Source organism: Nicotiana tabacum, chromosome 7, assembly GCF_000715075.1.
Source record: "Nicotiana tabacum cultivar K326 chromosome 7, ASM71507v2, whole genome shotgun sequence".
NCBI classification, from domain to species: Eukaryota; Viridiplantae; Streptophyta; class Magnoliopsida; order Solanales; family Solanaceae; genus Nicotiana; species Nicotiana tabacum.
The window spans coordinates 175,104,082-175,120,195 of record NC_134086.1 but is presented as its reverse complement, the minus strand read 5'-3'; the positions used below and the strand labels follow the sequence as shown (position 1 = coordinate 175,120,195).

At 35.9% G+C, this 16,114-nt stretch overlaps 1 protein-coding gene across 1 annotated transcript; it reads right to left on the bottom strand.

Moving 5' to 3' along the window:
* On the bottom strand, nucleotides 1-13,966 carry LOC107828288 (uncharacterized). The gene is made up of 19 exons (XM_016655569.2): nucleotides 13,748-13,966; nucleotides 13,578-13,638; nucleotides 13,331-13,367; nucleotides 12,737-12,867; nucleotides 12,558-12,644; nucleotides 11,163-11,249; nucleotides 10,185-10,272; nucleotides 8,983-9,116; nucleotides 7,856-7,995; nucleotides 6,484-6,534; nucleotides 6,273-6,355; nucleotides 6,142-6,196; nucleotides 5,023-5,137; nucleotides 2,990-3,482; nucleotides 2,705-2,918; nucleotides 2,541-2,611; nucleotides 1,179-1,347; nucleotides 969-1,098; nucleotides 1-867 (listed from the first exon to the last, which is right to left on the bottom strand). The coding sequence occupies exons 1-19, from the start codon at nucleotides 13,844-13,846 to the stop codon at nucleotides 137-139; spliced, it is 2,976 nt and encodes a 991-aa protein (XP_016511055.2). The 5' UTR covers nucleotides 13,847-13,966; the 3' UTR covers nucleotides 1-136.
* Nucleotides 13,967-16,114: the final 2,148 nt, after the last annotated feature.

The following is a 16,114-nucleotide window of genomic DNA, read 5'->3' as shown; positions in this document are numbered from 1 at the left end:
TGACTAAAATTGCTATCCCATATATTAAAACCAAAATTGTTATCCCATATTTTAAGGGGAGAATACAACAAAATACAAACCCAAAATGATACTCAGTTATCATCAAATAAAATTAAGCTACAGAAGAACAATTGGTTTAGGATTGGAACCACTTTTTAAGCTGTTTAGAGCCCTGCTGCTTACTATCAGTTTGATTAGAACTGTTGTTTGTGAATTTGGATCTGTATTGCTCAATCAGCATATCCAACTTGTCCTCAGCATCCCGTCCCGCCGGGTTTTTATTCTTTTTATCCTTTTTCTTGACCTGTAAACTCATAGTTTGTTTCTGTTGGTTAGTTTTATCTTCCAACTTCCTCCTTTTTGTTCTCACTGCAACATCTTCTTTATGTCCAACCTTGAGAGCAGCATTATCTGAATGTTCATTTCCAAACCTGCCAAGCTTTTTTCCTTCTTGATTATCTTTTGGCTTTTGTTTCGTGCCTCCAAGCTTCTTACCTTCCTTCTTGTTATTCTTCTTCTCATCTCTTTCTTCTTCGGAGTTGGTTCCTCTGGCACCTCTATTTTTCAGTTCATCTCCATCTTTACTCCCTGAAACTGATGACCCATTGCCTTCCTCTGCGGTGGCACCTCTGACACGTTTGCTTTTCACTACATCTCTATTCCCAGCAACTGATGTGTCCCCACTGGACTTGCGTTTTCTTGACTGTTTATCACGGGGATTCAGTTCAGTTTTATTGGCATTCTGCTGCAGATCTTCTCTGTTCTTGTTAAAACCTTGCTGCTGAAGTTTCTGATTACGAAGCTTCATTGTTTGCACATTATCAAGAGCAAACTCCACTATTGGACGATGCTCAGGACCAAAAGTCTCTGGAAATACATAATTACTCAGATAACCCATAAACCTAGAATCCTAACATTCACCAGAAACACGTAAGGTTGCAATATCTAGCACACTAAAGGCACATTACCAGGATTGTTGTTGAGAACTCTTAAAGCCACAAGTGCATGTTGATGCTCTGAGAACTCAAGAAAAGCTACTCCGCGAGAATGATTCTTTGCTACTACTTGTCCTTTTTTCACATCCTTCAAAAACTTTATCTGCAACATAGAAAAAGATAATGAGTTGCAAGAACAAAAATAGCCAAACTGTAAAGACTAAATTTCAAAACATAGCTCACCTGCCGGATCACAGGCTTTTGCTTAGTAGCACGAGAGGTAACTGCATCAATGCAAAGTGTCTTCAGCTGTTTTTCACTCATCGACTTGGGAAGATTGTATACAATCAGCCGTGTCCTTGACACATGGAAATTTGGGGATTTCAGCTTGATCATCTTCTTTTCTTGAAGCCTGAGTGAGGAACTACATTAGCATCGCAAGCTAGGAACATACAAAACATTTAAGAACTGCAATAGAACAGCTCCACAACTTTTAAAAGCATTCTGCAAAGGTCATCAAAAGAGTAAAAGGCGAAGTAATTATCTATTCATCCAATTTATTTGCTAATCAATTCAGTTTCAACCTAAAGTGAAAGGAAAGGAATAAATAGTCCAAGGAAAATCACACTGGCATACCAAAATATAAAAAAAAAGAGGGGAGCGTTTGTTAACCGTTGAATGCAGAAAATCTACAAGAATTATTGTAAAGGGAGTTGCCACCAACCTGAAATGTGGCCTGTAGAGGCAAACTAAATCCTCAAACTAGCAAAATCACAAGGACTCACCTCTCGTGACTGCAAGACATTACCTATGAAACCAGTTGCACTCTAAACAACAGAATGTTATTCATCAGAAGAAAATTAGCCTCATCACGGGGACATTTCCGTTTGACAAAATGTGTGTGACGCCAACCCACTGTAATTTCACCCTTTTGCATAGTTCAAACTCTTGAAAGATACTCAGCATGCACCACCTAAGAGTTTTTCATGATCTAGAGCCTTATTCGTCATCCTGAACTGCAATTCCTAAAAAGTTGGCTAATTTTGTCAAGTTTACGCGCTCTATTTTTCACGTAAAAGAAAAAGTCTAGCTTAGAGTAGGCAATTCAGGAGGAAGATCAAGTCCAACAGAGATGGGCCAAACTTTCCTGCTTCTATTAAGGAAAGTTGGTTAAATAATGGGAAAAAAACTGTAGCTCTTCCACTGTTCTTATGTGGGACTTCTATCAAACACAATTAGCAGATTTCCATCACAAACTTATATCCAGCTTGTTACCTTTTATTGTCTTAACAGGGAGCTCTAATTTTATAAAATATAAAACATTATTATTATTACACAAGTCACTCCTACCATATATTTCCTTTTTGCTCTGGGGCGTATAGACTTCTCTTAAGGGATCAGTCTTGCTCTATGAATCATTGTCCTATATTATGTTAAAGAAGCTTTTATTAAAAAGGAGTCATAAGAATAGGGGCAATTCCGAGTTTCCAAAAAACTATTACTCAGCTGATATGAGGTTAATTGTTAGGATATGCACTACCAAAAGCATGTTAACCTTTCAAGATCCACCATTTTGAATTTAAGAAAAAACTTGGTAAGACTTACCCCTTGCGCTTTGACATATCACTCACTGAAACACCTGCAGCAGCTGGGGTCCCCTCCACAATAAGACCCTCCTGTTACAGAAAAACAGATTACATCCACATTAATTTTAAAAAATCTCTTGGAAGAAGTTAAATGCCGAGACAGCATTAGCAATAGAAACCAACCTTTGCCAGGTAAAGGTTGCGGTGGTCATTATCCTCCTTTTTGGCCTTCTCCAACTCCTTATCATGAGCAGCTTTCTTGTCCAAAGCCTTCAAAATCTTTAATTGCCGACCCTTCAGAAAGACACCCAAACCATCCACAACATTGGCAGCGGAAACAGTAGCTTCAGCAGCCTCTGCTGTTTTAAATTTGAGAAAACCAGTACCCTTTGGTCGCCTGCAACATGTAGAATAAGTTTACTAGGAGCCGTTAGACAACAAAGTGTAAACACACCGTAGAGCTCATACTTGGTGACTCGGTCAAGAACCGGAGCAAAGTATTCCACTTCACCAAAAGCAGAAAACCGTTGTTTGACTTCTTTATTATCAACATCAAAAGGAAGGTTGCTAATGAAAACTGTTCCCTGCAGATCATCTGCTCCCTCACTCTGCCCAGCATTAATCTCTTTGCTCTTGTCTAAATTGTCGTGTGGTGTTTTATTTGCCGTAGATGCACCCAGTGGTTCATCTGGTGGGAGAATAGTTTCAACATCCTTCCCCTGCTTGGGAAGGCCTGAAAAATCATTTGTAGAAGTAGTTGGCCCTATTGAAGTTGGAGAAATGAAATTCTGAAGAACTTTTTTCGCAATGTTTGCCTCTTCGTCAAAATTAACTTCAGTCTGGTTATTTTCTTCTTCTAAAAGGTGAGAGTCATCTCCGTCCTCTTCGGCTTGCTGAGATTTTCCATCAATTTCAATGTCTTCATCCGTATCGCTACTACTATCATCTTTTGCGTCCTGTCCTGCAGAGAAAATAGTGTAGATTGAATTTGTTATGTTCCCAAACTCATGAAGCAATGCCTTTAAGAGCATAAACAAAGTAACTGATATAGGATTATAACATCAGCACCAAAATGAAAAAGAAAGGAAGAACTAGCTGTGGAACAGTTTAGATGGATGAGAAGTGACAACCATCAAGAATTCAATATTCTCTAAATCAGACTTAACAAAGGTTTAAAAAAGAAAATAGCAAGACGGCAATATACCCTCAAACACTAGGGAGAGGAAATGACACAGCACCAATACGGCGGAGTAGTAGTTAGTAATTATAAGGTCTATTTTAAGGGAGGTTAGTGAGAGGGCAATATACCCTCAAAACACTAAGAAATGACGCAGCACCTATACGACGGAGTAGTAGTTGGTCATGTTAAGGTCTATCTCAAGGGAGGATAGATAATATTTTGATGGGTTGCTAATAAGTGAAGCACAGATACTTCTGACAGAAAAACAAAGAGAAACATTTTGAGGAAAAAAGGGGATAAAAAGCTCTAAAAGCATGATCAGACAACAATGACAAGCTCTTGTGAGAAACCCCCCAAAATACCTAAACTATTGTTAACAGGTCTCTACAAGTAACCACACATCACGCATTAGGTGCCTAGACACCGAAGGATACTTGCATTATTTCAACTTCACTTCTAAAAGAACTTAGTTCTCTTCATATATACAGAGGAGAAATGTTGGACACTGGGACTTCAAGAAACCAAGCAAAGCAAGACTTGCCCACATGGATCTTTTATTAAACAAAATTGTACCCGATTCAAAACATGAAGATCTTGATGAGGCATACGAAACGAAATTAGCATTCCAAACACATTTTGAGTAACAGAGTCAAAGCAACTAAGATATGTTACGAAGTGATCATCCATCTTAGTAGAAGGAGTAGAAGTATCTCAATTATAGAGCAAAGAATGCAACAACCTATTAAGGCACAATTAGCATTTAGTTTCAGCTTATACTAGATAGATCTGAGTCCATTGCAGGTCAATGCAAATTTTCCTTTTTCCCTTATCTTCTGCAAGCCTCTGATCCACATGCCCCTTGAAACAGACCTTGATTCTGAGCAAGGAGAAGAGATTGAAAAATCTACGGCCTGAGGGATTTTCCAAAAGCCAAAAAGCAGCACATACACATCATCCGCGTTATGTTTCTGTCTCATGTCTGCTCACTACAATATACTTATCAAATTGGTGATTTTTTAAGCACACTCATTAAAAATAAGAAAATAGATCTGGCCAAAGAATTTTGAAAAACCAACATGAGCCGCCTAATCATTATTCCTGACTTGATCCAATGGTGTATTAAATCAGAGAAACCTCTTATATGTTTGGTCACAAAAAAAAACTCGTATACAAGAAGTATACCAAAAGGTAGATGCCACGCTAGTACTTCATTTCCATGCCTAAAGACCAAAATTTGCTCGATATGATTGGATTAAGAAAATGATGACATATCTAGCAAAATATAACAAATACACTCAGACAAAAAGAGAGAGACACTTACCATCTTGTACGGTTGCTGAAGATTGACCACCAGCTGCATAAACCTTTTTTGATACGGCCCAATCAACTGCAATAGTTCGTTTACTCAATGTTTTCCCATTAAATGTCTTAATAACCTACAAAGAGATATTGAAAACAAAATTAGGAGTTCAACTAGATAAGAATCCAAGGGTATAACCAAATGAAAGTTCAAAGTGGTGCAAGCTCCTCAGTCCTCAAGTACATTATTGAAAACATATATTGGAAGCACTAGCATTTTGTGATGCTTATCACTCACATATTCCTTATAAAAGAGAAACTCCAATCATATCTATCGAGATATGCAAACTGTGGCAAAAAGTATGACTCTTCACTTTAACAAGGGAAGTGTTCAGTAAGCCTTAAAGACTCTAGTGGTTATGTTTGACATCTTGTACTAATTTGTGTAGTAAAAGATTATCTGATCTCAAAAAAGCACCCTATGAATAAAGAGTAAACACGGAGAGCAGCTACATTTTGTCGTTACTTATTCTTTCCAAGATTAGGTAGGGAGCAAATGAGTATCAGAAAAGGTAATTAGCTATGCCATTACTATGAAACAAAGCCCCGGGGCCCCTTATTTAGACCACATCACCAGGTGCTTTAAGAAACCCTTTTATTTTATTTAAAAAAAAAAAAAAAAAAAATCACATCAAGAGAATATAGCAGGTTTAAGATAGTAACAAAGAAGATGTTAATCGACTCATTTTTTTCTACAGCTGAATCGAATTAAAAAAAACAGAAGTTGGTATTGAACTGTAAAAGAGAATGACAACAAAATGGATTGCCAAATGTAGATCCATATCGCTATATTTGACAAGTGGAATCTGAGCAGACAACGACCAAACAAAAAATCTGTCTCGATGTAATTTGAAAACTTCAAAAGGGGCATAAACATCCTTTTGTGCTTCATTTCTTTGAGGTTGAGGGGAATTTCAGAAAGTGGATAAAAACAAATTCATCAATTCTTTCACCACATGTGCATCTTCACAGTTCACTTCCTCAGACTATAATAGCTTCTTAATTTCAAGATAGAAGAAGGGAATCAACTAATTAAAACCCTTATTAATGAAGTTACTTGATTTGAATATGAAGTTCATACATTCTCTGCATCCTGCTTCGACGTAAATTTGACAAACGCAAATCCTTTTGATAACCTGCAAAATGCTAACTAATGGTTACTAGTGGCAATTAACAATAACAAACTTTAGATTGTAAAGGGAAGTCCCTTACCCTGTCTCAGAATTCTTAGGAATAACCACATCCCACACGAAGCCAACTTTTGAAAACAGATCTTTTATCTCATTCACTTTGGCCTATGTTTTATTGCCAAGCTCAAAGGTCAGAGCTCTGTGAGCACAAATGTATATAAAGGAAAATGGTACACTAAAAGTGGATTAGCTTATAGAACAGACATAATAAAATAGAGAACAGAAGAGTAGACCTTAAAAGGAAGATTCCTCACTATAAGTTTCCACCTTTGTGTCTTTGAGCCCTGGTCACAAATGTATTAATTAGCAAGTGCAAGTCCATCAGCTGATATAACTCTTCTTACAAAGTTGGGCAGCAAACTGTGTCCAGTAAAAATGGAACAAGTACTCTTCCAAACAAGAATGTTGCGCTAGCAATTTATACAAGTTACAGATATTTTGAGATAAAAGGTAAAATGAGGTTGTCCCCATAGGCATGGCCAATTATTGGTTGAGGAGCAGGAGTGACAACATGGAAACGCCAGGTTCGAATTGCAGTTACACAACTTGGTGGGAGCCCATCTGCTCTAGCCTTGGTGGATAGGATTATCTCGGCAACCTGTGTTTGTGGACCGGACAAGATGTGCAGTGGAGATATATGCAAATTAACACCAATATCAAAAAGAGGCAGGGTCTAATTGGGAGTAATAATATGAGAAACCATGAGGAAGGCCCACCAGGAACTGATTAACATGGTAAGTAAAGGGAGTCACTCGTATTTCCTTTTTCTTCATTCTGACTTTCAGATGCTTAGTATTTTCTCCAGTCAACACACTACAGCAATACTGAAGCAGTAAAGTAAAAACCTAATACCTACCTAAAGAACTATAACTATTTAGCAGGAAAGAGCTCTAAAACACAGCTGAGAAGGTAGAGAACAAGTTTCTGCACCATTAGCCACAGCTGTTTGAAAGTATTAAGACCATCATGAAGTTTACTGTGCAATCCACAATGAAATTTTCATTTGGAAGCCGGTAGCTCATGGTGGCTAACATCACCAATTTTTCAGGTTAAGGAGCAGCCCCCAGAAAAGTAAAACCAACTGAAAAGAGAGGGTGGTAATAAAGAAGCCAATGAATTGTTGCTACAAATAATAATAGCTTCGAGACAGAAGCTGTAGGAAATATTTCTTCAAAATCAAAGTGCACATTCCAAAAACAATTTTTATTTTATTCTAATAAAGCGAATGATCGAGGACTTCTTCCTAAGTATTACATTCCCTTGGTAAGACAGTCTCTTTGTGCACACTATGAGGAGGATCTAGGATTTTAATTCTTGAATGTCTGCTACTACGGGTGTGTTCTTTTCATCCCTCAGGCATTTCTACAATGGACTTGAATATTAATACTGACTGAAGCATTTCATTATTTTAATCATCGACAATTACCATTATAGTCTTCACTGAAAGAAATCATGACCAAGGTGAAGCAATAAGTAAAAACAATTTTGGACATGTCCTACTATTTCAAACTTGCTTAAATCTTCCCCCAAGGAAGCCATCTCACATGACAAAAGCTAATAAAACAGCAGCAGCCAATTATCTGAACAAAATTACAACAACCTCACCTCTCCACCAAGTTGGCGTGCCCAAAGTGTTGCTCCATTTACTTCTTTTTGGTGTAATGATGCAACACAAGCTTGAGCTGATTTGACACTAGTGAAAAGTACAGATGAAGCATCCATCTTACAACCATCGTGTGCTAGCCCTAGAATATCAATAGATTTGTAAAATATATTAGTGGCTAAGTCAAATAACATGGTATCTTATAACTTTTATTGGAATTTATGATCCAACTTGTTTCTTCTAAGGAAGTTATAGTAAAAGTAACCACTTCAAATCCAAAATCCTCAACAGCTTATTGCGGATTTAATCCATTGAGAATCACAAATCAAATTAAGCAGTACTAACTCAAAAAGATGTAGACTTTTAGGTAAGCATATTTGCTAAAAAGACCTTAATCACAAAAACTGCAACTGAGTGCTGAACATAGACATATTAAGAACAAAGCAGTGAGCTATTCTTAACTGCTTCAACCTAAGCACAAACATTGGTAATCCAAGTTAACAACCTGTTTACATGAACACTGACTTTTATAAGGAAAGAGATTACGTGAAAAAAATTTGGAGACCATGCATGATCAATGACTAACACAGTAATCCAAAAGAGAGGATGATCAAGCTTTATGTACTCAATACAGCATGAAAATATACAACGAGGAATTTGAACTCAAAAATTAGAGGAATTCGACCTTATAGAGATACTACGCCAGCTGCAAAGAGTGTAAGACATTTGCACTTGATTCAGCAACTGACCATAGAAGTAAGGATTGTCTATTTAATAGAGATGTAACTATATCATAGCTATTAAGACCTTAACTCGTTCTTTCCCTTTCTTAATGCCCTTCTTAACATAGATAAGAATTTTTTGATGGCTTGCACACAAAAGAGTTTATACTAGAGTACTCCCCCTTTTTCCATGATTTATAGTACTGACTGTAGAAGTTTTCCTTCTTTATGTAAAGGACCAGATACACATATATACAAGCAAGCATACTGTGTTTTAAGAAAAGAGTAATGTTAAAGAAAGTCATTACAGGATTAAATCTGGTTCATAAAAAAGATCTGATAGCCTGCAGCAGCTGAAATAGCACCCAAAACAAATGCAAAGTGGAAGCACATGTAAATGGTTTTACCATGACTTTCAATCTCTTCTTTTGGAAGAGGGTAAGTAACAGAACATACGGTGCCACACTTCTGCGCAAGCTGGTGAACCTCCTTTGCCATATCCGCATTTACAATACCTCCTATTATAACTGTCTTGGCGACCCTGTTTAACATGAAGGAGGACATAAGAAGTAAATACAAAAGGAGGAGTTACATCAGTCAACTAAGGCTAAGGGAAAGGAAAAACTACACAATCACTATTCAACGTTCAAATGCATAACATCAAACTGCCAAAGAGTGATGCAGTATGCCTGTTTCTCTTTTAATAAGTAATATTTAGTTGATATGGGAAAAATTCCCCTTCAACAAGTGGTACAAAAGGCAGAGAACCTAGACAAGAATGTGGTTCTCTACAAAAGACACTCAACCATCTATGCAAACGGGAACTCCATGGGTGCAAAAGATTATCTCTGAGCTATACAAAATCATTCTTCACCACCTCAAAAGTGTGATATGCCTGAGGTTTTAATTAACAAATTTAAGCGCAATGGAAAAATTGCTCCTGAAAGCCAATAATCACTAATAAAAACTTCTACATGAATCTGAAACTACAAACTTTAGCTCTCAGAAAACTGTGAGGACGCATAAAATTTTATATTTGGTAAACGGGGGAGGTTAAAAAGTTCACAGGTGAATTAGCTTTAAACAAAGGTCTAAATACCTCAGCACCTAAGTAGTGCCTAGGCAGACACCAGCATCATGTCTAACACAAAGACGCAAGACTCAAAAGTTAGGCGAGCATGACAAGATATTACAGCACTAATCCACCAAGAATGAAGAAGAATCTAGAGTAACTCAGCATACTTAAAAGTAAAAATTAAATAAAAACCACAGGAAGTGGAAATGATTAATGAATAACAACGGATGACCTGGTCCAATGTGATAGCACAACAATTATCATCCTTCAGCATTTTACAGAAGATTAATCCACTGGTCCCTAGAGTTTTAGTACTTTGTATTTGGTCCTTAAATAATACTAACAATATAACATAAACTCTAGAATACAAGATATCCTTTTTGTAATTAGCCGATACCAAAATTATTATCGACAAAAAGTGACAATTTCCAAAATGATATTTATAACTTAGTTTAAACAGAATATTTTCAATCAAGAGAAATAGAGAAATTTAACAAATGAAAGTGCAACAGTATCAAATACACAACAAAGTACCTCTGTTTTCCTGAATAATTTCCTTCTTCAGCAGCACCATCACAAAGCAATGCAGACTTTCTTTTTTTAGTGGGTTTTCCTAGGTTTTCTGCCAACATTAAGTTACAGCGTCAGGGGCTGTTATAAAGTAAAATCCGAAGGCTGAAGTTGATTGAATTTTGTATTATCGAATAATCTAAGTCACTAATAATTTTAAAATACAAAAATCACTAACTCATATGATACTTTTTTTTTTTTTGATTTGCACCGGGTGTCCGAGTCTCTAAGAGCCCCGACTAATCCCGGGGGTGCACAGGCCCTCGGCAAGGAGTTTCCCGCAAGTGCACCACGGTTAATTCAGGTTTTACCCAGTCCGATGGCCCTCAGAAATTGTTTGCACCCAGTGGGTTTCGAACTTGAGACCTTGAAAGGGAACAAACCCCAAGGCTCAAGTCAATTGCCACCAGGCTAACCCCTGAGGGTTACTAACTCATATGATACTTATCATTGTACGTAAAAGTAAATCCCGTTCAATGAACAAATATGAAGCTAATGCAAAACCTTTTCTTTTAAATGTATAATGTATTATTTATTCTACATTATCTGTATCTAACATAAGTATTCACTCAAGATATCTTAAAACATTTATTGAAGTGTATCTCTGTAAATGTCAATAAAAATATTATTATAACTGAATATCTAGAATATGGTGGCTCTTAAATTTGAATTTACATTTTATTGAGACGTGTTATATGGCATGCCATGACTCATGAACGGCCATATTCAACTTAATGAAAATCCAAGTTGGTGGCCAAAATTATGTAAAAGCCGTGGCATTTAATGTATTAAGTGATACTTTGGTTCTGTCATCAAACACGTTTAATATATAATAACTTGAGGCATTCAATTTGAAGTGCTAAATTGGGTTCTCAGACAGCGCTTAGATACTAAAAGCTACATTTATATTGAAAATAACACTGGTATGCTACAGCAAAGAACCTGTTCCCTGCGAGTTTGAAGCTTGTTTCTTCTTAACTATTTCAGTAGAAGGACCATCCTTGTCGTCTTCTTTATGAGCAGTGCTTTCTGAATAACAAATATAATTGATAAAAAAAAGTCAGAAAATCAACAGATTGAGTATTTTCTGTTAGTGCAATTTTTCTTTTTAAAGGGGTCGTTTCGTTTAGAAACGAGTTATGCGCATTGTCCCTATTCAATGTGGAATCAAAGGTGAGTGCAATATTGGATATCTACGGGATAGGCATGTTTTGATAAGATTAACATTATGGCAAGACTTTGTTGATTTTACGTCGAAAGGTGTTTATTATGTCAAGGACAAGTTTGGGGAGGAATATCAATTAAGAACTTTGATCTATGATGCAAAGTTCAAGGCAGGAGAGGAAACATCGAAAGTGATGGCTTGGATTTCCTTCCCAAATCTCTTGCCAACTTATTTTGTTAAGGAGTGTCTGTTTTCATTAGCCACATTGGTAAAAGGATATTGCAACCTTCGAAGAATGTCGCCCCCGACCTACACTGTGTCTGTGCCCGGTAGATATCCGACAATATGAGCAAGTGTGTGATCTTCCTTGGCAGTTATGACTTGCGCAATTCTAGCCATATGGATATCGACGGTCCCTTTTTCATTTGGGAAGACCATGACGCCCAGAAATGGTACTATGAAGTCAAAGCAACGATGAATTTTCCAAGTATCTTTTCTTTGCTTGATGCTGGGTTTGTTGTTTAAAAATACTATATAGTGTATATCTTTAAAAATATTGTTATTCTTTTAACAAAATAAAATATTGGTTACTACATAAGGGTTATTTTGTCATTTAATAGTTTTAGTCCATGTGTTGCTAATCCCCGAATCCTTTCTAAATTTTGTCCTAGGTAAAGTAATATATATATTCTCGTATAACTTATGTGGGTACTAGTAATGTGGAAAAGAAAATTTGGGACTAAGCATTGCTAAAATAATGCTGAATTTTATAGAAAAGAAAAGTGAAGCCAAACATTATATTAATGATGTTAAATTTTATGGGGAGATTTTATTTTTTCCGCTACTCCAACCAAACATCACCTTTTGAAAGAAAAAGCTAAAGAAGTTTTAAATCTCCATTACATTTCCTTTTACTGAGACGTGTTAGAGGACATGTCATGACTCTGAATAGTCAGTTTCAAATTAGTGAAAAGCCAAGTTGGTTTCATAAAATATTTAAAACATGTGGCACTTAATGTATTAAGCGCTCTTTTGGTTCTGTCATCAATCACGTTTATATGTAGTAACTTAAGGCAGTCAAGTTTAAGTGCTAGATTGGGTTCTCAGACAGCAATTAGTAACTAAAAAGCTACATTAATATTGAAAGTATCTCTAATGTTATAGCTACGAACCTTTTCCTCGAGAGCTTGAAGCTTGTTCATGCTTGACTATTTCAGTAGAAGGAACGTCCTTGGCATCTTTTGCATCAGCGGTGCTTTCTGAATAACAAGATAAGCAACAGGTTGAGTACTTTATGTTAGTGCAATTCCTTATTGAATCTGGCAAAATATGAAACTAAAGAGGCACAAACCTTGATCCCCCTTTGATCGACGTTGTTCGCGGGGTGCACGTTGCATAGCTTGTTTAACTCCAATTTTCCTTCCTCCAACCACTGTGCCATTTTTTAGCTCGATGGAACGGTTAGCGTCGTCTACAGATGCACTATGACAACACATAAAGGAAGAATAAGTTGCACAATATACGAATCCCATACACAAGATTGGAAACACGCCACTGAATATTTATTCTCTTAAGTAACTTATCAACTACGAAGCATTGCTTCAATCCATGATTTATTTATAGTGTCAGATCATGTAAAATCGACACCTTGCATTCAAAAGTAATACTTAGCATTTTCCAACATTGGCAGCATGTTAGACTGAAAATAAAGTTTGGAAAAAATTCGTGTATATTAAGGCAAGGAAAAAACAACAATTCTAAATAATCAAGGACAAAGGAACAAACTAAAATAAGCAGATAATGAGCAAAGGACAAGAACCCCTTTTAATTATTCGCATTCATTTTTCATACACCATTAATGTCAAGAATGAGATAAGAAATTTTGAGTAGGGCGCAGACATTCCAACATTTAAACAGTAAGGTAGTAACAAATGCATTGACTTACAATTGCACAAAGCCGAAGCCTCGGTGCTCGCTTGAACCTATGCACATAAAAATGGAGACTTAGATTAGTTTTTCAACAAAGACTGAATCCTAATAAAGGAATAAGTGTTCCATCATTTACCTAATTCTCTTTAACACATAGCAAAAACTAAAAATACTAGGCAATTAAAAAAGAAAACCATTACTTGCATCTAACTAATTTTTTTCTTCAGCATATTTGAATTTGTAAATTTTTCAAGTGAAATTACCTTTATTTGTAACCATAAAGCATCGCCTAATTGGTCCAACTTCACTGAACGTCTCTTCCAACTGTAAATAATTAGTAGCTCAGTATGTTATTTTCCTTCTCTTTTTTTTGACGAATTGCAGCAGCAAAGAGCTGAACTTTGTTTCTATTAGGGAAGAAAGGAGAAATTACCTGGGCATTAGTGAAAGAATAAGGTAAATTGTTAACGAATATGGTGGCAGGTGAATGTTGGCTATCGCCATTAGACATCGTCTTTTTATTCTTTCCCATTTTTTTCCGATTGCGAAGAACTGAACACGAAGCGATAGCTTTTGAGGTTTATGTGCTGAGGAGATCTTTAGGGGTTTATGGGTACAGGGTTTTTCAATTTCGGGTTAGGACACAATCTTTTGGTCTGGGCTTAACAAAGAATTGGGTCCAGGAAAATTAAAGAAAGATAGTGAGTTGAGTTCGGCCCAGGCCCAAGTGTCAAGAAAAGTGGGCCTACATTGATCGTATTGTGAAGGGAAATTTTCATAAAGAATTTTTACATTTCTATGCCATATAGGAAACTATATTACCCTCAATGTTAAAAATAATCGAAACTCTGTACCATTAACGTCCAAAATCAAGGTTTTTTCTTCTACAACCAGTCAAAATTGAAGTCAAATCTTCAAAGTTCATACACAGCAATAACTTTTGATGGTTATGATTTCGGGTTCCTTCAATAATATAAGAGGGAAGGAAAAGAGAGTAGCAATTACACCATTGACAGCCATTAAAAAACTTTGAAGCTTTGAATTCAAATTTAGGTTTTCAAAAATCATTATTTATTTAGATTGGGTGTTGTTGTAAATAATAGGGAATATGGTTTGGAGTTTATATCTCAATTTTGAGGGTTTTTGGTGAAAATTAGACTTGGTTTTGGCTGAATTTCAGATTAAAAGTCGAAGAAGAAGAAGAAGAAGAAGAAGAAGAAGAAGAAGAAGAAGAAGAAGAAGAAGAAGAAGACATGACATACATTATATTGCAGCAATTGTAGATAAAATATAGAAAAATTGTAGACTGTTGTTTATTTATTTTTGAGCTTTTGTATTTTTGTGTTAAAAGTTTTGACGGGAACTTGTTATTCCACTTCGTCTGTTTTGGAGCTAACTTGTGCAGAGGAGAAGATGTTTTTTAAGTTATATATATTGATATACCTTTAAATTCAAGAAAGTATTGTTGTATTGTATTTAAAGAGACGTGAATTTGTAGAATATGTTGAATGTAAGGAATGAGTCAAATAAGACTCACAATGGCTTGTTTTCTACATTTAATCTACAACAAAACTACATATCATTTGAAACTTAATATGAAAATACAGAATTTCAATGTTTCTACAAAATATCTACAAACTGTTCATAACAAAATTTATCTTTATTTTCATGCATGTTCGTCTCGAACACTAAAGTTACTTGATATGCCAACATTTCCCGTTATAGAGGAATACAACTGTCACACCTCCTTTTTCCGTACCCGAGAGGGTACAAGGGAGTTTTTTCCAATTAAAGGACAATCGAAACGGGATTGGTTTGTTTATTTCAGAGTCGCCACTTAGGAGTTTTAGGGTGTCCCAAGTCACCAATTTTAATCCCGAATCGAGGAAAAGAATGACTCCATATTACAGTCTGCGTACCAGAAATCCGGATAAGGAATTCTGTTAACCCGGGAGAAGGTGTTAGGCATTCCCGAATTCCGTGGTTCTAGCACGGTCGCTCAACTGTTATATTCGGCTTGATTATCTGATTTTATACAAATATGAACTTATGTGCAAATTTTAACTTTTTACCGCTTTCATAATTGTTATTATTATTTTCTACAAGGAATTGCAACGTTGTGAAAATATATCCCGAACCGCGTTACAATCAATGTACCCGTGGTCATCGACACATTTTGACTCTATTGAGATTTGGATTTGGGTCACATCAATGTGCACCCGTGTTTAAGAAGGTTAAATTATTAAAGGTGCGCCTAAAGCAACTAGCGTATTGTTATTTTGGTAAGGCCGTAAAATTCGCTAAACGGCATGTCCCGAATTCTACGTATTTTAATATATACATTTAGAGGGCCCCGCAGCTTGTGCATTTTTATTTGTCGAGGCTCGTCTCATTTTTATTTAAAAGGATAAACCTACAGTGACTATATTTTCCTATTAAGTTCGTCTCTAAAATAAAAGAAAATCTCTTAATTAATTACATGCTAAAAAAGTAACTTATTAATTATTAGTTTATGGCTAATGCGAATGGAAAATTGCGACCGAGTTTGTACAAAGAAAAACTGCTTTCATTCTATATTCTATTATTCAATAATACTAAAATGTGAGATTGACACACCATAATATCAAAATAGATTAACTATTCTTTGATTAATTTAAACTAACATTATTAGATGAAGAAGTTATACATATGTGACATCGTTACTAATTTAATCAATCAACTACATTTTTATACCAAGAAAAGAAAATTATATTCAACCACAAATCTAAACAGGAGGAATTCAACAGGAACAAAGCCTGAT